Genomic DNA, 20930 nt, shown 5'->3' on the forward strand with positions numbered 1-20930 from the left:
ATGGTGCCGAGTTGCTTTTTGTTGCCCCAGAAAGTCAGACCAGAACCAACGGGTTGAAATTAAATCAAAAGAGTTTCCATCTTGACATTAGGAAGAATTTTCTAAGTTAGAGAGGTTCCTCAGTGGAACAGGCTTCCTCAGGAGGTGGTAAGCTCTCCTTCCCTGGAGGTTTTTAAGCAGAGGCTAGATGGCCATCTGTCAGCAATGCTGATTCTATGACCTTGGGCAGTTCATGGGAGGGAGGGCATCTTGGCCATCTTCTAGGGGTCACTGGGGGTGTGGGGGGGGAGGTAGTTGTGAGTTTCCTGCATTGTGCAGGGGGTTGGACTCAATGACCCTGGTGGTCCCTTCCAACTCTTTGATTCTATGAGTGGGGAAACAAACTCGCTTCTCCAGATTAGAGTCCGCCGCTCTTAACCACTACACCACGCTGGCTCTAGTGGAAAGAAAGTTCCAGTAGAATGGCCAGAATGGTATCAGCCGTGGTTAACAGCAGGCATTAGAATCAGCTCTAGTGCCAAACCTGTACGATGTTTGAGAGGGTACGGGTGACAGAGAGGTCGGCAGAGGATCCCTGGGCCCTCCCACCCAGATATTTCACAAAGTAACCTTTGTGACCCAGGTGGTTTGTTCGCACCTTGGCTCTGAACATTGGAAGCAGTTTCTCGTGTGCTGAGTTCCCCGAGCATCTATTCTAGCTATGTATCACTGTGCCCAGAAAATAACAGCCTTGAACCCTTCTCTGCTAGTTTTCACACTCTTTCAATATAGCAGAACGCGTCATGTGCAGGACAAAGCGGTACACCCCAGACACAAATAGACCTCCTCAGGGAGGACTATGATTGCCCCACAAGAAAATTATACTGGACACAACTGGAGTGTTGACGGTAAAGGATGGCTTGCAGTAGCGGATTTCAAACCCTGCCATCAGAGAACCCTTTGTGCACTGATTGGTTTGCTGAGGAACCCCCTCTTCTTGGCCATGAAATATATGCCCACGGCAAAAGATTCTGGGGCACGTTCTAGAGCTCGCATTCAGATCACACGTCAGAATGTGCCAAACTCTCCCAGCTGAGTGTTTGGGCTGATCATATCAGGTACGCTCTCTTTCAGGTATGTTTATAAGGTGCTTTGGGGTAATAAATTGCCTAAATAAATATTTGACCCTACTAGTTAAAATGGATACTAGTCATGATGAATACCTATTCTCTCCAGGATCAGAGGAGCATGCCTATTATATGAGGTGCTGTGGAACACAGGCAGGATGGTGCTGCTGCAATCGTCTTGCTTGTGGGCTTCCTAGAGGCACCTGGTTGGCCACTGTGTGAACAGACTGCTGGACTTGATGGGCCTTGGTCTGATCCAGCACAGCTTTTCTTGTGTTCTTATTACCCTCGGCTCCATCTGACCTGGGAGTTGAATTATCTAATATCCTGAGCCCCCACAAATCCCCAGCTTGACTTAATAACCTTGGACCGGACCAGATCTGAGAACTGCTAACCCCCAAGGGAACGGGTCCCCATCCACTTACGTTGGGAGAGGGTTCTAGCATGTTGTCCCCGTGCCAGCCGGAAATGGGCACAAAGGGGACGGTAGACGGGTTGTAGCCAATCTTCTTGATGTAAGCGCTGACTTCCTTTACGATCTCGTCGTAGCGTTTCTCGCTGTAAGGGGGCTCGGTGGAGTCCATCTTGTTGATGCCCACAATCAGCTGCTTGACGCCCAGGGTGTAGGCCAGGAGCGCGTGCTCGCGGGTCTGCCCGTTCTTGGAGATGCCGGCTTCGAATTCTCCTACGCCGGCCGCCACGATCAAGACAGCACAGTCAGCCTGTGGGTGTGGAAGCCGAAAAACAAGGAAGACCCGGTTTACGAGACCCCGCAGCAGATCAAAACCCTAAACACCAAGGCTGAGGTTTTGATCTTTTATGCGTGGCTGTTGGCTGTGGTAGAGCATCCGCTTGGCATGCAGAAGGTCCCAGGTTCAATCCCCAGCATCTCCAGTTAAAGGCACTAGGCAAGTAGGTGATGTGAAAGACCCTTGCCTGAGACCCTGGAGAGCCGCTGCCGGTCTGAGTAGACAATACTGACTTCGATGGATCAAGGGTCTGATTCAGTATAAGGCAGCTTCATGTGTTCATGTGTTTCACTCACGGTCACCCCTCCGACAACTTTGGATCTTTGTTTGGATTATGCATACTGTTTCCAACCATCAGAACATATGAAGCTGCCTTATACGGAATCAGACCCTTGGTCCATCAAAGTCAGTATTGTCTACTCAGACTGGCAGCGTCTCTCCAGGGTCTCAGGCAGGGGTCTTTCACATCACCTATTTGCCTAGTCCCTTTAACTGGAGATGCCAGGGATTGAACCTGGGACCTTCTGCATGTCAAGCAGAGATTCTACCACTGAGCCAACAGCCTCACTCTCCTTCTGCGTTTCCCTGCCTTTTGCCTGCGTTTTCAAATTCCCTGAAAACACAGGCAAAATGCACAGAAACAAGCAGGGACAGCGAGGTGACCTCTGATAGTCCGAAACGGCATGCATAATCAAAACAAAGACCCGAAGCTGTTGGAGGGGTGACAGGGAGGGAAACAGCCATGCATAAAAGACCTTAGACACATCATTTTGCATACCATTCGAGACAGTTACAGGAGGGTTGTCTATATAGAAACATGTGGGGCTGAAGAGGAGAGAAATGTGTTATGATTGACGCTTGAGTTTCAAACCCTACTCAAGTTCGAACTGGAGATCAACATGACCATTGCCGTTATAAATATGAATAGTACACACACGTGGGATTTTATTTTTGTCACCAATGATTTAGATTTGAATAAGGGCCTGGGATTCCTCGGTCATTACAGGTGTTACGCATAGTTAAATTGTGGAACTCCCCGCCCCAGGATGTGGCGATGGCTGCCAACTTGGAAGGCTTTAAGAGGGGAGTGGACATGTTCATGGAGGAGAGGGCTATTCATGGCTGCTAGCAAAAATGGATACTAATCATGATGCATGCCTATTCTCTCCAGGATCAGAGGAGCAGGCCTATTATATTAGGCACTGTGGAACACAGGCAGGGCAATGCTGCTGAAGTTTGTGGGCTTCCTGGAGGCACCTGGTTGGCCACTGTGTGAACAGACTGCTGGACTTGATGGACCTTGGTCTGATCCAGCATGGCATTTCTTAATTTCTTATGTTAATTAAGTCCACTCCCCTCTTAAAGCCTTCCAAGTTGGCAGCCATCACCACATCCTGGGGCAGGGAGTTCTACAATTTAACTATGCACTGCGTGAAGAAATACTTCTCACTCTGAGGATCTGAATCTTTCACCCTCCGGCTTCAGCAGATGACCCCACATCCTAGTATTATAAGAAAGGGAGAAAAACTTCTCCCTGTCCACTCTCTCCATACCATGCATAATTTTATAGACCTCGATCATGTCTCCCCTTAACCGCCTTCTTTCCAGACTAAACAGCCCTAAGCGTTTCAACCGCTCCTCACAGGGCCGTTGCTCTTTTCTGCACCTTCTCAACCTCTGCAATATCCTTTTTTAGGTGTGGTGACCAGAAGTGTACCCAGTATTCCAAGTGTGGTCTCACTATAGATTTTATACATTATAGGAAATAAATCTACTTATTTTTCTGGCAGATGATTAGAATGGTTACCCCCTCTGGAATGGAAATGTCAAAAAGGGACACGCAGCCTGTTAAAAAAAGTTCTCTCTAATGAGCCTCATCTGAATTTTCCCAGAAACAAATCAGCCTCATGCTGGGCTCCCGTTAGCTATCTCTCTCTTGATATTTTAATTGAGTCAGTTCTCCGAACGTCGCCTTGACACTCGAAACCTGGCAATGCCATCTGCCCTCTAAAAATAGCTGATGAGCCCTGGAGGATTTTTTCCTCGTCCGCTGGCAAGGAACAGAAAAAGGTCAGCCCGATTGCTGCTTTAACCATTTCCAGGGCTCTTTTAAAAAATACATTTCCCAGGCTCCATCACTCCTCTAGCAAGACCAAGGGTGGAAACTATGCAGATGAAGAGGAGGAGCTATGCACATAGGCTCGACTTGGAACATGAGTCAGCAGCGTGATGCGGTAGCTAAAAAGGCCAATGCGATCTTGGGCTGTATCAACAGATGTATAGTGACCAGATCATGTAAAGTGATGGTTAGACCTCACCTACAGTTTTGGACAGCACAAAAAGAAAGATGTAGACAAGCTGGAACGTGTCCAGAGGAAGACAACAAAGATGGTGAGGGGTCTGGAGGCCAAGTCGTATGAGGAAAGGTTGAAGGAGCTGGGTATGTTTAGCCTGAAGAGAAGACTGAGAGGGGATATGATAACTATCTTCATGTATTTGATTGGCTGTCATATAGAGGATGGTGCCGAGTTGTTTTCTGTTGCCCCAGAAAGTCGCACCAGAACCAACTGGTAGAAATTAAATCAAAAGAGTTTCCGTCTAGACCAGTGGTTCCCAACCTTTTTTTGACCAGGGACCACTAGGACATTTTTGTTCGGTGTAGGGACCCCAAGGTTCGAAATAAAAATTCAGAGAATTTGAAAATAAACTTTAATCATAACTGTTAGTTAAACATTAAACTTAGAATAATATTTGAATATATATATTTTATAATGGAGAACTTTTAATTGAAAATATTAATTTATTATGGATTTATAACTTTGTTTCGCTAACCTTAATTTAGTTCTCGTGGACCCCTGGGGGTCCACGGACCCCTGGTTGGGAACCAGTGGTCTAGACATTAGGAAGAATTTTCTATCAGTTAGAGCGGTTCCTCAGTGGAACAGGCTTCCTCGGGAGGTGGGAAGCTCTCCTTCCCTGGAGGTTTTTAAACAGAGGCTAGATGGCCATCTGTCACCAATGCTGATTCTATGACCTTAAGCAGATGATGGGAGAGAGGGCATCTTGGCCATCTTCTGGGCATGGAGTAGGGGTCCCTGGGGGTGCGGGGGGAGGTACTTGTGAATTTCCTGCATTGTGCAGGGGGTTGGACTAGATGACCCTGGTGGTCCCTTCCAACTCTATGATTCTATCATTCTATGCATATACCTGTTCACGTCCCAGGTGTGCAACATACCCCCTGCAGAGCCCTGGAAGGGCCAGCCTTTCCTTTCTCACCTGTGAGGTCCCTGTGATCATGTTCTTGATGAAGTCCCTGTGGCCGGGAGCATCGATGATGGTAATGTAGTATTTGGTAGTCTCAAACTTCCACAGGGAGATGTCGATGGTGATCCCGCGCTCCCTCTCGGCTTTGAGCTTGTCCAAAACCCAGGCGTACTTGAAGGAGCCCTTCCCCATCTAGCAAAAGAAGGAGGGGGACAAAAAGGAAAAGAGAAACTTGAATCTGATGTGGCACAGAGGGCAGAGACTTAGTTCTCACCGAAATGTTCAATCTATATACGGTTCAGAATGTGGAGGGGGGCTCCCATAATTCAGGGCTCTTCACACACATACAAAAAAGCCAGGCACATAGAAAACTAGGTGTCAAGGAGAGAGTTCTAGTCAAGGCTTTTTCCCTGACATGCTAGTTTTCTGCACTCAGGAATCTTTTTGTTGTGGGTTAAGATAAATATGTAAACCAGAACACCTGAACACCTCAGCCTCTGTTCAGGAGAGCCATGAGCCAGGAAATCCTCTGTTCAAACATTAGAACGATCAAACCAACCGCCCAGGTTAACCCATATTTTTAATAAACACCAGAATACATATATACCAGCATGGTGTAATGAGTAGAGTGTGAGACTAGGATCTGGGACTAGGCACGGATACAAATCCCCCCTCTGCCATGGCAACTTGGTGTGCGACCTTGGGGCCGGTCTCACAATCACAGCCTAACCTAGGGTTGCCAGGTCCGTCTTCGCCACAGATGGGAGATGGGGGGGGCAGAGCCTGAGGAGTGCGGGGTTTGGGGAGGGGAGGGACTTCGCTGGTGGCGAAGAAGGACCTGGCAACCCTAGCCGTCACACTCATATGGTTTTGTAGGGATGAACTACTCAATAATACAAAAGTATTATTAGCACAGAAATTCGTCCATCCCCTTCTTTTTTGTTTCATTTGGCATTCCCCTCCCTTCTTTTTTGTTTCGTTTGGCATTCCCGCCTGCCTAAACAATATTTTAATTGTTGTTTTTATCTCTTCGTATGAATTTTAGCTCTGTTTTTATTGTTCTGATGATGCATGTTTTTGTAGGGGCGGTTGGTTTAAAAAGGGGTTTTTATTATTTATGTTTTAATTTGTTAGCCGCCTTGCAGGGCCCTTTTGAGGCAGAAAAGAGGGATATAAATTTTGCAAAATAGATATATCATAAAATGTAGCTAGTTAGGTGCCAGATTATCATCTCTCTTTTTCAACTGCCACCAGCAGGCATGTACTGAAGTCTTAGAACAGGGGTCCCCAACCTTTTTGAGCCGGTGGGCACCTGCAGATCTCTGTTCCCCTGGAGAAAATGGCTGCTTTGGAGGGTGGACTCTATGGCATTATAACCTGCGTGGGTGCCCCCCCACTCCAAACCCCGCCCTCCCCAGGCTCCACCCCCCAAATCTCCAGGTATTTCCCAGCCAAGAGCTGGCAACCCTCGTTGGGATGACGGTAAGGTTGCCAGGTCCACCACCCCCAGCCACCGGTGGGGGATGGGAGGGTTGGGTTGCAAGATCCAGGTCAGGAAACCCCTGGAGATTTGGGGGTGGAGCCTGGGGAGGACCAAGGACATCAGTGGGGCACAGGGCCATAAGAGTCCACCCTCCAAAGCATCTCTACCTGAGACCCTGGAGAGCCACTGCCAGTCTGAGTAGACAATACTGACTTTGATGGACCAAGGGTCTGATTCAGCAGAAGGCAGCTTCATGTGTTCATGTGTATGTATCCATTTTCTCCAGGGGAACTCATCTCTCAGTGTGGAGATAAGGTTACCAGCTGCAGTTTGGGAAATACCTGGAGGTTTTGAGGGTGGAGCCTGATGAGGGTGGGGCTTGGAGAGGGAAGGGGCTTCAATGCCATTGAATCCACCCTCCAAAGCATCCCTTTTCTCCAGGGGAGCTGATTTCTGTCACCTGGAGATCAGTTATAATAGAAGATCTCCAGCCACAACCTGGAAGTTGGCCACCCTATCTGGAGATAAGGTGTAACTCTGGAGGATCCCCAGGTCCCACCTGGAGGCTGGCATCCCTAGATGACGGACCTGCATTTGGACTTGGACTTCAAGAGGCGACTATGACAAAGTCCTTGATCCGAACAAAGGACGAAGTAGGATTTTTGTGCCAGAGAAACACCCCCCAGACACGAACAGGCAAAGCGTAATGATGATTAACTACCGAGTTTATCCCATACACACACACACATATTCCACCATTGAGTCACCCCCACCCAAAGAAAAACCCTGCTCTTTTCCAACCCCGCAGGCTGAATTTTGCTGGCTCACGCATCCATCGCTCTGCAGCAAGAAGACAAGGCTCTCCCATTTAGCCAACGGTTCCCATCTCTTGTTCTCTTTTTCAATCGGCTATATTCAATTACTCTGAAACTGTAAAAGGCTTGCGGGGGGGGGGCAGCCTGTATTTACTGGCTTAGCACAGTCACGGCTCTGTCGGCTCTGTCGCAGGGCCTGGTTCTGCCGGACAGAGGGAGCAAACGTCTGGAGGCGATCACAAAGGATGGATTTAAAAAACGCGTCCGCCCAAAAGCCTTCGGGGACCGTCGCCGCCTCTGTTCCCGCAGCCAAGCAACCTCTTCCCGGGGGCCACCCCTTGATTCCCTGAGAGCAGTTGCGTCGTTCTGTATCAGCCTGCGGCCGGCCTCCATTTCCTACCGAGGCAACCGAGTGAAAAGGCATCCCTCGACCGCAGCCCTGCACCAGAAAATGGAGTCGGGAAGCACAGTCAACCGGTTATTAATAGCAGGGTCACGTCCCTCGCCTGTGCCAGGGACGAAGGGGTTTGGAGAGACTGACCGAAACGGCAGCAAGGGACCCGGGGGGTGGGTGGGGGTGTCACTGTACCCCTTTTCCTTGTGCCGACCTAATGCAGGCAGGCCAGACAGACGGATGTAGACTGAGAGTCAAAGGCAGTAGACAGACACGGACAGAGAAGAAGATGGGCCTACGGTGCAATCCTATGCAGTGTTACTCCAGTCTAAACAAGCTGAAATGAATGGGCTAGACTGGTGTAACTCTTCTTAGGATTGCACTGATAAAGTGACACAAAGACAGACATAGATATAGAGTTGCCAACCTCCAGGTACTGCAGGATAGGCTGGTAATAATAATGGACCAACAACATATAAGTATATATACACTCCATATAGTGTGTGTGTGTGTGTGTAGTGTATATATATATATATAGTGTGTGTGTGTGTGTGTGTGTGTATATATATATATATATAGTTTATATATATATAGTGTGTATATATATGTATTATATATACACACACACACACACACACACTCTATATAGTGTATATATACACTCTATATAGTGTATAGAGTGCACAATTGACAAACATAAAGCTATATACACAAACATAAAGCTATATACACAAAAATCTTAGTAGTCCAATCAGGTACAAAATATTTATCAAAATTGTTAGAAAGTATTCTTCATGTAGAAGTTGCTAGGGGAGGAAGACAATCGTTTCTGTTTCTTCCTCCCTAGCAAGAATACTTTCTAACTATTTTGATAATAAGTATTTTGTACCTGATTGGACTACTAAGGTTTTTGTGTATATAGCTTTATGTTTGTCAATTGTGCACTCTATACACTTTTATGTTGTTGGTCCATTATTATTACCAGCCTATCCTGCATTTCCTTCCTTACCTTTGGTAATAGTGCAATGGTGTTTATTTTGGTTGCTCAACCTCCAGATACTAGCAGGAGATCTCCTGCAATTACAACTGATCTCCAGCCAAGAGAGATCAGTTCACCAGGAGGAAATGGCTGCTTTGGCCATTGGACTCTATGGCATTGGAGTCCCTCCCTCCCCAAGCCCCGCCCTCCTCAGGCTCCGCCCCAAAAACCTCCCACCGGTGGCGAAGAGGGACCTGGCAACCCTACATAGATATAACACAGAGAAAGGAAATCACCCAGGATCACATGTTAAGCTTTCAAAACCCCAGCTTTTATTTTGTATTTTTAAGCTATCTAGTCCTCATGAGAGGTAGTCTGAATATTTATTTATTTACGTCATTTATACCCTGCCTTTCTCCCCAGCGGGGAACCAAAGCAGCTTATGCCATTCTCCTCTCCTCCGTGTTACCCTCACGACAACCCCATGAGGTAGGCTAGGCTGAGAGTGTGCAACTGGCCCAAGGTCACCCAGACAGCTTCCATGGCAGAGCGGGGATTTGAACCTGGGTCTCCCAAACCCCTAGTCCGACGCTCTAACCACACAAAAAATTAGATGCCCTCCTCTCGCTGAATAAGTCCCCCACCATAAAAATATATGGATATTTCTATTATTATATATAGATATTTCTATTCCATATATAAAAATATATGGATATTTCTATTATTTATTCAAATGCATAGACTAAACCATAGGGTCACCATGAGTCGGAAGCAACTTGACAGCATTTAACACACACACACACAAACACACACACACACACACGCACCGACTAAACCATACTGAAAGTGTGGGGCGGTGTTAACAGCACAGGTAAATATATTTACCACCTATATGAGTGTTTTACATGTTTACCCCATTTAAATTGTGAAAAACTAAAGCCTTCCGTTCTCAGGTAGCTTAATTTGGGCCCCCGAAGCCAACCCAAATAAGAGGTCTTAAAATTTACTGCACAAGATGCTCTAACGTCGAAAAGCCTTCAAAAAGAATAACCAGAGGCAGTCAGGTATAGCAGTCAGGCTAGAACTGGGAAGACCTGGATTCAAGTCCTCCCTCAGCTATGAAGCTCCCAGGACAACCTTGGGCAATCTCTCCCAGCCTCACCTCCCTCGCAGGGTTGTCGTGCAGAGAAAATGGAGAGGAGAAACATGCATGTGAACTCCTGGTGGGATCAAAAGACATAAACCCCTGGCATGCCATTTTGAGAACAATTCGAGAGACTGCTTAGCCCTCGAGCAAGTATCCTGGGCGTTAAACCAACTGCATTACACAAAAATTAAAGATACGCGAGAAACAAGTTAATTGAATAAACAGGCTGGGAAGCAGAAAATGAAAATGATGTCCTTGTTTGAGAGAGGGGCTGTGGCTCAGTGGTAGAGCATCTGCTTGGCATGCAGAAGGTCCCAGGTTCAATCCCCGGCATCTCCAGTTAAAGGGACCAGGCAAGTAGGTGATGGGAAAGACCCCTGCCTGAGACCCTGGAGAGCCGCTGCCGGTCTGAGTAGACAATACTGGCTTTGATGGACCAAGGGTCTGACTCAGTATAAGGCAGCTCATTCATGTGTTCGTGTGAGAGAAGGACCTTAGTAAAGCCAGAATTTACTGAGGAAAGCGGGACAGAGAAGAAAGAAAAACCACACGGATGGAATAACACCTGAAGATATTATTCCACATGCTCAGAATGGGGGGGGGAGGAGAGAGAGAGAAGCCCCATTTCCTTCCTGGATCTTTGCATTTTCAAAAGCGAAGGCACAGATCCAACAACCCCTAGATCAAAGGCAATTTGCAATTTTGATGTGGCCTTTCAGATACAAGAATCTGTCCTTGCAAATATAATAGATCAGTTGTCTTGGGGGAAGGGGAGAGGAGGGGGGGATTTAAACAAAACACTGGCTGATTCTTCTTCGGAGTCAGGATCTTGGGCCGCGGTTCCGAACAGACGTCACTGTGAAATGGCAGCTCCCTCCTTATGCCTAGAAGGGCGGTTCGGTCTCCTCTGCGCATGCCTAGCAACCACCAGGCAGCAGCAGAGAAATCAGGCCTATTGTTCTGCATGTCTGTATTACGCACTACGCTTCCCGATCAGAAATATTCTGCACGGAAGACAAAAATCAAGAATTAAGGTCGATTGCCAGTGTGGTTGTAGTGGTTAAGAGCGGTGGTTTGGAGCAGTGAACTGTTATCTGGAGAACCGGGTTTGATTCCCCACTCCTCCACTTGAGCGGTGGACTCTAATCTGGTGAACCGGGTTGGTTTCCCCACTCCTACTCATGAAGCCTGCTGGGTGACCTCGGGCTAGTCACAGCTCTCTTAGAGCTCTCTCAGCCCCACCCACCACATGGGATGTCTGTTGTTGGGAAGGGGAGGTGATTGTAAGCTTGTAAGTGATTGTAAGCTTGTAAGTGATTGTAAGCTTGTAAGTGATTGTAAGCTTGTAAGTGATTGTAAGAGACACTGTCCTTCAGTGTTACTCCTCTGAAGATGCCTGCCACAGCTGCTGGCGAAACGTCAGGAAAGAAAATACCAAGACCACGGTCACACAGCCCGGATAACCTACAAGAACCGATGAACTCTGACTGTGAAAGCCTTCGCCAATATTTTGATTGTAAGCTATTCCATCATCGGCAACACATTCAAAATGACATCCAGACCCCTGACGGCGGAGTTGGCTCTGCGTCCCGTCAAGACCTGGTAACTGTAGCCCCCACCCTAGAGAGCCAGCGTGGTGTAGTGGTTAAGACGATGGTTTAGAGTGGTGGACTCTGATCTGGAGAACCGGGTTTGATTCCCCACTCCTCCATGTGAGCGGCGGAGGCTAATCTGGTGAACCAGGTTGGTTTCCCCACTCCTACACATGAAGCCTGCTGGGTGACCTTGGGCTAGTCACAGTTCTATTAAGAGCTCTCTCAGCCCCTCCTACCTCACAGGGTGTCTGGTGTGGGGAGGGGAAGGGAAGGTGATTGTAAGCTGGTTTGATTCTTCCTTGCCCTGCCCCAGGAATTGGTGACAGATGCCACCTTGAAGAGGGGAGGGGACATGTTCATGTAGGAGAGGGCTATCCATGGCTACTAGTTATAATGGATACTAGTCATGATGCATAACTATTCTCTCCAGGATCAGAGGAGCATGCCCATTATATTAGGTGCTGTGGAACACAGGTAGGACGATGCTGCTGCAGTTGTAATGTTTGTGGGATTCCTACAGGCACCTGGTTGGCCACTGTGCGAACAGACCGCTGGACTTGATGGGTCTTGGTCTGATCCAGCCTGGCTTTTCTTATGTTCCTTAAGTGGTAGAGAAAGTCAGCATATAAAAACCAACTCTTCTTCTTTTTAGATGGATTACGTTTCAGCCGGCTCAGTCACAACCACTTTACCACCGCCTCTGGGCAACTAATCAGGGTCGTTGCTGTCGATCTCAACTGGATGTCCGTCAACAGGTAGAGCTGGGTGTCATCCACATACCGGTGACAACCTAGCCCAAAGGTTCTGACTAACTGGGCAAGAGGGCGCATATAAACAATGAAAGGCATCGGGGAGAGGACCGACCCTTGTGGCACCCCACACAGCAGGGGGAGGCGAGACGATACCTTCCCCCTAGAGTCTGTATGTGCTAGGGTTGCCAAACTCCAGGGGGTGACTGGAGATCTCCTGGAATTACAGCTGATCTTCAGGCTGCAGAGATCAGTTCCCCTGGAGAAAATGGGCTGCTTTGTAAGGTGGATTGTATGGCATTATACCCGCTGAGGTATCCTTCCCCTCCCCAAATCCAACCCAGAGCTGACAACCCCATGTCTGCCTGTTTAGCAGCCTTATGGGACAGAAAAAAATGAATGAACAGGTGACTGTTCTGAACAAAGAAGAAAAAGAAGAAAGAAGAGTTGGTTTTTATATGCTGACTTTCTCCACCACTTAAGGAAGAATCAAACCGGCTGACAATCCCCTTCCTTTCCCCTCCCCACAACAGACACCCTGTGAGGTAAGTGGGGCTGAGAGAGCTCTAAGAGAGCTGTGACTAGCCCAAGGTCACCCAGCTGGCTTCCTGTGTAGGAGTGGGGAAACAAAATCCAGTTCACCAGATTAGCATCTGCGACTCATGTGGAGGGGAATCGAACCCGGTTCTCCAGATTAGAGTCTACTGCTCCAAACCACCACTCTTAACCTCTTAGAAAAGAGCAAGAGTCCAGTAGCACCTTAAAGACTAACAAAATTTCTGGTAGGGTATGAGCTTTCGTGAGTATCTGAAGAAGCGAGCTGTGACTCACGGAAGCTCATACCCTGCCTGAAATTTTGTTAAATCTTTAAGGTGGAAAAAAAAGTCTTTAAGGTGCTACTGGACTCTTGCTCTTTTCTACACAAGCCATTCATGGAGTCTCAGCCTAGCCCACCTCACAGGGTTGTTGTGAGGGTAAAATGAAGGAGAGGAGAACGGTGTAAGAATGAATGCTACACGCAGGCCACTTGGGGAGGGTCTGATCAGTACTTGGCCAATGATGCTTAGTCCATGCATGCCAATCACAGAACCGTTGGGGAGGGTTGCCCTTATCCTGAACCCAGTCCAAGCCTAGCAAATGGCTTGTGGGGGCAGAACAGTGGAGGGTCCTCAGCCAAACCCCTCCCTCAAAGACAAGCACATCCCTCACACCCAACACCATTCATATTTCCCAACAGGCAGTGGGAAAGAAGACGAAAGACTTGTGTTAAGTGCCTTCAAGCTGCTTCCGACTCATGGCGACCCTATGAATCAATGTCCTCCAAAACGCCCTATCTTTAACAGCCTTGCTCAGGTCTTCCAAACTGAGGGCCCTGGCTTCCTTTATACAGCCGATCCATCTCATGTTGGGTCTTCCTCTTTTCCTGCTGCCTTCAACTTTTCCTAGCATGATTGTCTTTTCCAGTGACTCTCGTCTTCTCATAATTGTGACCAAAGTACAACAGCCTCACTTTAGTCATTTTAGCTTCTAGGGTCAGTTCAGGCTTGATTTGATCTATAACCCACTGATTTGTTTTTATGGCAGTCCACGGTATCCATAACACTCTCCTCCGACACCACATTTCAGAGGAATCTACTTTCTTCCTATCAGAAGAAGGAGAGTTGGTTTTTATATGCCGACTTTCTCTACCACTTAATGGAGACTCAAACTGGCTTACAATCGCCTTCCCTTCCCCTCCCTACAACAGACACTCTGTGAGGTAGGTGGGGCTGAGAGAGCTCTTAATAGAACTGTAACTTGCCCAAGGTCACCCAGCTGGCTTCATTAGGAGTGGGGAAACAAGTCCAGTTCACCAGATTGACCTCCGCCGCTCCTGTGGCGGAGCGGGGACTCAAACCCGGTTCTCCAGATCAGAGTCCACCGCTCCAAACCACCGTTCTTAACCACTACACCACATTGGCTCTCAGCTTTCTTCATTGTCCAGCTTTCACACCCATACATAGTAATAGGGAATCCTATGGCATGAATTAACTTGATCTTGGTCACCAGTGACCCATCCTTACATTTAAGAATCTTTTCTAGCTCCATGACTGCATGACGGAAGACTAGAAGATGTTTTCCTTCCTTGGGCTCTGCACCATGGAAAATGCAGGATATGGGCAGGAAAGATCATAGAAGGAAAGGCAGAAGTCAAGGAAGAGTCTTTCCCCCCCTTCTCTGTGCCCCACCTTAGTATATGGAGTGGTTAGAAGCATTTGAATCAGAATTCTCCCTAGAAGCTAAAATGACTCAACTGTGGCTATCATACCTTGGCCACAACATAAGAAAAGAGCCACTGGAAATGACACTAATGTTAGGAAAATAGGATGGCAGCAAGAAAAGAGGAAGGCCCAACATGAGATGGATTGACTCTATAAAGGATGCCTCAGCCCTCAGTTTGCCAGACCTGAGCATGGCTGTTAACAATAGGCGTTTTGGAAGACATTGATTCACAGGGTTGTCCTAAATCAGAAGCGACTTGACGGCATGTAAGACACACAGAGGAATTAGGGCTGGGGATACCCAGGTTCAAATCTCCACTCTCTCGTGACGGTCACTGGGTGATCCCAAACAAGCCATGCTCCGTCGCCTAACCAACTTACCAGGGTGGTCATGAAACCTATCACCCTCCTACCCTGCCCTTCTTCCCAAGAGCCAAGGGCAGTTGTCCAGTTTCATCCTCACAACAACCCTGTGAGGTAGGCTAGGCTCAAAGTGTGACTGGCTCAAAGTCACTCAGCAGGTTTCCATGGCGGAGTGGGGATTCGAACCTGGGACTCCAAGCTCACAGACAGGCACTCAAACCCCTATATCATACTGGTTCTCCAAGGCCACATAATGGCAAAAACTAGACTTGAACATGAGTCTCAGATGATATACCAACTTCCCTGCCAATCCACAAGACAACTCTGATCCCATGGCAAACGTTATCAATCTATCACTCGTGCCAGCAATGATTCCAGATAACGTGGCCATTCTTAAGAGACTTTCCTGGCAATAAGCCCTACTAAATAAAATGGGACTTGCTTCCAAGGAGGCCTGCAAAGGATTGCTCATACAATGGCCTTGCAATCCCTTTGTCCCTGATTTGACTCACATGGTCTCCAAAGCCATGAGCTGAGAGATCGGGCCCTGTATTCCACACACATGTACAATATCAACAAATTAACCAATGTGATTCAAGTCGGACCATCTACCACTGCTCTGATGATGGTGACGTAGCAATGAGCCAATGCGGTATAGTGGTTAAAGCGCTGGACTAGGCCCTGGGAGAACCAAGTTCGAATCCCCATTCGACCACGGAAGCTTGCTGGGTATGTGTGGGTTAAGTGCATTGTGTTAAGTCGCTTCCGACTCATGGAGACCCTATGAATCAGTGTCCTCCAAAACGTCCTGTCATTAACAGCTCAGATCTTGCAAACTGAGGGCTGTGGCTTCCTTCATAGAGTCAATCCATCTCTTGTTGGGTTTTCCTCTTTTCCTGCTGCCTTCGACATTTCCTAGCCTGATTGCTTTTCTAGAGACTCTCGTCTTCTCATAATGTGACCAAAATACAATAGCCTCAGTTGAGTCATTTTAGCTTCAAGGGTCAGTTCAGGCTTGATTTGATGTATAACCCGCTGATTTGTTTTTTTGGCAGTCCACAGTACCCGTAACACTCTCCTCCAACACCCCATTTCAAAGGAATCTACTTTCTTCCTTGACCAGCTTTCACACCCATACATAGTAATAGGGAATACGATGGCATGAATTAACTTGATCTCGGTTGCCAGTGACACATCTTTAAACTTAAGAATCTGTCACAGCTCCTTCATTGATGCCCTTCTTAGTCTCAATCTCCTTCTGATTTCTTGGCTGCAGTCTCCCTTTTGGTTGATGATGGAGCCAAGGAATAGAAAGTCTTGAACCATTTCAGTTTCCTCATTGTCAACGTTAAAGGCAGGACATAAATGTATAAATAGAAGTCTCAAAGAGATGAAGGTGAATCCCGGCACCCACTTCAGGAGACCCCTTAAATGGAAACTGAACCTGGGACCATCCGAATTCAAGCCACTCAACCACCCTCCCACTTGTTAACTGCATATACCTGTCCTAGCTTCACCTTACTCACACCTCAGTCATTCCCTATCCATTCACTCCTTCTGGGATGACCAAGCCACGGCCCCAACCTGAGTCTACAATTCTTCTTGGATAAAGCTTTACATTAGCAGGCCGCATCAGGGGAACAAAAGAAACACAGTTCTTGATTTCCGCTACTGGAAAAAAGTTCCCTTTCTAAACCTGTGACTATGTAGACACAAGGCCTTCGCCACAGAACTGCAGATCATAGAGTTGGAAGGGACCACCAGGGTCATCCAGTCCAACCGCCTGCACAATGCAGGAAATTCACAACTACCTCCCACACACACACACCCAGTGACCCCTACTCCATGCCCAGAAGATGACCAAGGTGCTCTCCCTCTCATCATCAGCCTAAGGTCATAGACTCAGCATTGCGGACAGATGGCCATCTAGTCTCTGCTTAAAAACCTCCAGGGAAGGAGAGCTTACCACCTCCCAAGGAAGCCTGTTCCACTGAGGAACCGCTCTAACTGTTGGAAAATTTTTCATACTGTCTAGATGGAAACCCTTTTGATTTAATTTCAACCCGTTGGTTCTGGTCCGACCTTCTGGGGCAACAGAAAACAATTCGGCACCATCCTCTATATGACGGCCCTTCAAGTATTTGTTCCCAGGGACCGGTGAGAGACGGGTCAACTCGCCCTTAGAAGGCAAGGATCCTGTTCTCACAGGCCCACCTGTCTCAAAGAGCCAGAACTGACTCACCATACACAACAGACCCACAAAACCACAAACACCAATGTTAAAATGCACACGCACACAAGCATGGGTAGCTAACAACAGCAGAGGAAGAGGGGGAGATGACTCACTTGCGGTGGGGTATCTTCCCTTTGTTCTCCCCACCCCATTTGAGTACTGGCTTCTCTTGAACACATGAAGCTGTCTTAGACTGAATCAGACTCTCGGTCCATCCAAGTCAGTATTGTCTTCTCAGACCGGCAGGGGCTCTCCACGGTCTCAGGCAGGGATCTTTCACATCACCTACTTGCCTAGTCCCTTTAACTGGAGATGCTGGGGATTGAACCTGGGACCTTCTGCATGCCAAGCAGAGGCTCTGCCACTGAGCCATGGCCCCTTTTCTCTCTCTTTCTTTTTTAAGGCCAAGAAATACAAAAACAAAGAGAAATGGCTGACGAAGAATGGCAGAGGAACAAAGAAAAGGCAGACGCAAATGAGAAGAGAGAAAACACAGCCGAGAATATTCCAGGCAGGGGAGGACGCTGCCCAACTGGCGCATGAGCGCACGACTCATGCGCGACTGTTTTCCATCCCCGGCTGCCCGTGCCCGAGAGCCAGAGAAGGGCAAACACAAAAGTCGAACTGCCCATCCGGGAGCCAACCTTACCTCGGCCGCCTCCTTCTCGAATTTCTCAATGGTCCGCTTGTCGATGCCTCCGCATTTGTAGATGAGATGGCCGGTGGTGGTGGATTTGCCCGAGTCCACGTGCCCAATGACCACGATGTTGATGTGGGTCTTTTCCTTCCCCATCTTTCCGCTCTCGGGGGGGCCGCTCGCTAAGACCTAGAGGATCAGAGGTTCGGGGATCAGAGGCTCCTGCAATGGAGAAGGAGACCGGTGATGTTACCAGGAGCAACAGGAACACAACACAACACTGCCCTGCCGATCCTTCCCAGGCATCTCTCTGAATAGTTAAGCCTGCGCTTCCAGCATTGCCTCTTTCGCCAGCCAGCTGAACGCAGGCCAGACAGAGGGAGGATTCTCCCGTCTGCAGGGTACAAATCTGCCCTAGTTCTCGCCCAGAAAAGGAACCCCGTTTCTCTGCCCCCCTGGCGTCTGCATTACACCTTGCTCGCTGTCCTGACATCCACGTGAACCGCCCCCACCCCTGTCAACCAGACAGATACGTGCGTCACCTCCTTCTTACCCAGAGATGGCATTTTTAGAACGGGTTATCCTCGCATGACTCATTGCCGCCCTAAACCCCATCCTCCAGCCGAAGACAATCACAACAGGAGGGTTGTAAGGGGTTTATTTTGGGGGAAGGGCCTATTTTTCCGTGATGTCTTTATTATATACCTTATGCCATTATTATACCCAAAATGGCTTCCTCCCGTGCAAAATATCTAATAATACAAAGCCTGATCCACAATCGGTTTCCCCACGGTATGCCCTTCCACAGGCATAGAGTTCTTTCCATAAGATATTTGGATTCACCGTAGGAAGGGTTGCGATAAGCTCATTTTTGGGAAGGGACAATATGGTGTCCGCAAAAGGAAGGTGCCAGATATAGCTTCCCATGTGCTTCCCTGAACTGTCTGTTTCGGGGAAGTGGGTGGGTGGGGAGCTCAGCTTCCTCCCCCTTACCAAGTCAAAATATAGGCAAGAAATATACGTTGCAGACGGCCATGTTGGCAGCTGCCGAATGCATTTATTTTTTTGCATGACAGCACCACGTCAAACGGTTCAAGGAAACCTCTCCAATCGAAGCCTGATTGTGTCAATCTTAACCTTAAAGCTCTTCCTTCGTCTCTGTTTACGGTTTTTCAAAAGATGTTGCAGAGAATCGGTCATATATCGATTTCTCCAGCCTTCCACTGGAGCAAAATCGACCCCGCCTGCTTAAGTGGGGGGGGGGGAGAAGAGCAGATGAGCCAGTACAATTTCTAACTGGATGCGCTCACCCCAAAAACAAAAAGGACAAAAACGCAGCTGTTTGCAAATCATGCACCCCCACACACACACACACTATTGCAAATGTATCTCAGATAAATAAGCCATATCTGCTTCCAGAAGCCTCTGTGCATGCAAATGACTCTGGCCATTTATGCATGGAAGGTTTTGCCTTGGATTTGCCACGCTATAGATGCACATTTTCCCCCATCCGAATTCTCAAAACTCTACGTAGCAGCTTATTGCTGAGTTTTAAGGATTTGGATGGGGAAGAATGTGCATCTATAGTGCGGCAAATCCAAGGCAAAACCTTCCATGCACAAATGGCCTCCCTCTCCATCTTTCTTCAGGTTTCCAAAGGGCCAAAATTCATTTTTTGCAATTGGGCAAAGGGGGGGATTCTGATGTATTCGCGGGGGGGGGGGAGGGTTTGTGGAATCTCATGATCCACCGCTGCCCCCAGCCCCCAACCGCCACCCATCGCCTAGGATGATCATCTCCCAAAGTAGGTTCTCCACTCCACCCCCACTCCCTCCATCACAGGCTATTTTTAAAACCTGAATGATCCAACCCAGCCTATCCAGAGCCCCTATATGCGAAACGCTAAATAAATCCCTGGCAGAGCCATCGGGCCCAATGCTGCAAAAACCCAAAGGAAAAATATATGAATATAGATATATAGGTATAGATACATATATATAGATTTATTCCAAGCAGGGGAGGAGCGCAGCATAAAGGAACGCAGCATGAAAAACAGCAAAGGTGATTTAACAGATCTTCTTGGTTTTACGCTCTAACGGATCCTGTTTGCAACAAGGTCAAGCGGGTCCCGGTGGTGCGTGGAAGATTTCGTGCATCGCTTCCCCACCCTCGAAGGATCAGGTTGCGAGGAGGCCCTAGATTTGGATGGGGGGGAGCATGCATGACTTTGCAACATGCGAGGCGCTCAGGAGCAGCCCAAATTGACAGCGAGCCCAGTCTGCGCTAGGCACCGGGATTTATTTTTATTTCAACAAGCCCCATCCACAGGGCCGGTTTGGACCGCCGGACAGCTCCCGGCTGAGCGGCGTTCGGGATCGCGCGCGGCGGTCTCTCCCCCACCTCCCCAAACATCACCTGCGCCGCTTGCACGCCCCCCCCGCCCGAGAAGCCCTTTGCAAAAATCCCTTTGCAAAAAAACCCTTTGCAAAAAATCCCTTTGCAAAAAAAACCTTTGCAAAAAAACCCTTTGCAAAAAAACCCTTTGCAAAAAAACCCTTTGCAAAAAAACCCTTTGCAAAAAAAACCTTTGCAAAAATCTCTTTGCAAAAATCCCTTTGCAAAAAAACCTTTTCCTTTTTGCAAAACAAAAATAAGATTTGCAAAAAAAAAATCCATCCTGCCCTTGTTTTCAAGAGGCCGCCCCCGCCCCCCATGCATCTATTGCAACCCCATCGGAGGAGGTGTCTTGCCCACCCCCCTCCCCGAAAGTCAGGCGTGGGGAGGGGGCGACCCGGAGGTCTAGGGCGAAAGGCGAGAGAGAGAGAGAGCTCTTACCGGCAGCTGTGGTCTCAGACAGCAGAGGCTGCCAGCTTCGGCTCGGGCGGCTTTATTTCCCCGGGAGGGGGTCCACCTATTGACGGTGACGGCGCAATGCAGTCGCCCCCCCTTCCTCCTCCTCCCTCCTCCCCTCCGCACTACGGCATTGCGGTACAGCGCCGGAGAGGGAGGGGAGGGGAGAGCAGGAGGGGGAGAGCAGGAGGGGAGAGCCTGCAGGTGGGAGTAGGAAGGGAAAGGGGGGGGGGTTTGCCTGGCAGCAGGAGGACTCGCAGGGGTTGGGGGGTGCTGCAATAATCTGGAACGATTAGGATGACTAA

General features: G+C 48.4%; 1 protein-coding gene across 1 annotated transcript in view; it reads right to left on the reverse strand.

Moving 5' to 3' along the window:
- Window positions 1-17950, reverse strand: part of EEF1A2 (eukaryotic translation elongation factor 1 alpha 2) — a 35309-nt gene extending 17359 nt beyond the window's left edge. Inside the window, exons 1-3 of the mRNA XM_056844637.1 lie at window positions 17788-17950; window positions 5132-5311; window positions 1532-1828 (exon numbers count right to left, since the gene is read on the reverse strand). Coding sequence (XP_056700615.1) covers window positions 1532-1828; window positions 5132-5311; window positions 17788-17931 — 621 coding nt within the window. The 5' untranslated portion in view covers window positions 17932-17950. The remainder of the gene's footprint in view (window positions 1-1531; window positions 1829-5131; window positions 5312-17787) is intronic.
- Window positions 17951-20930: the final 2980 nt, after the last annotated feature.

The sequence above is a fragment of the Euleptes europaea genome, chromosome 2 (assembly GCF_029931775.1).
Source record: "Euleptes europaea isolate rEulEur1 chromosome 2, rEulEur1.hap1, whole genome shotgun sequence".
Lineage (NCBI taxonomy): Eukaryota > Metazoa > Chordata > Lepidosauria > Squamata > Sphaerodactylidae > Euleptes > Euleptes europaea.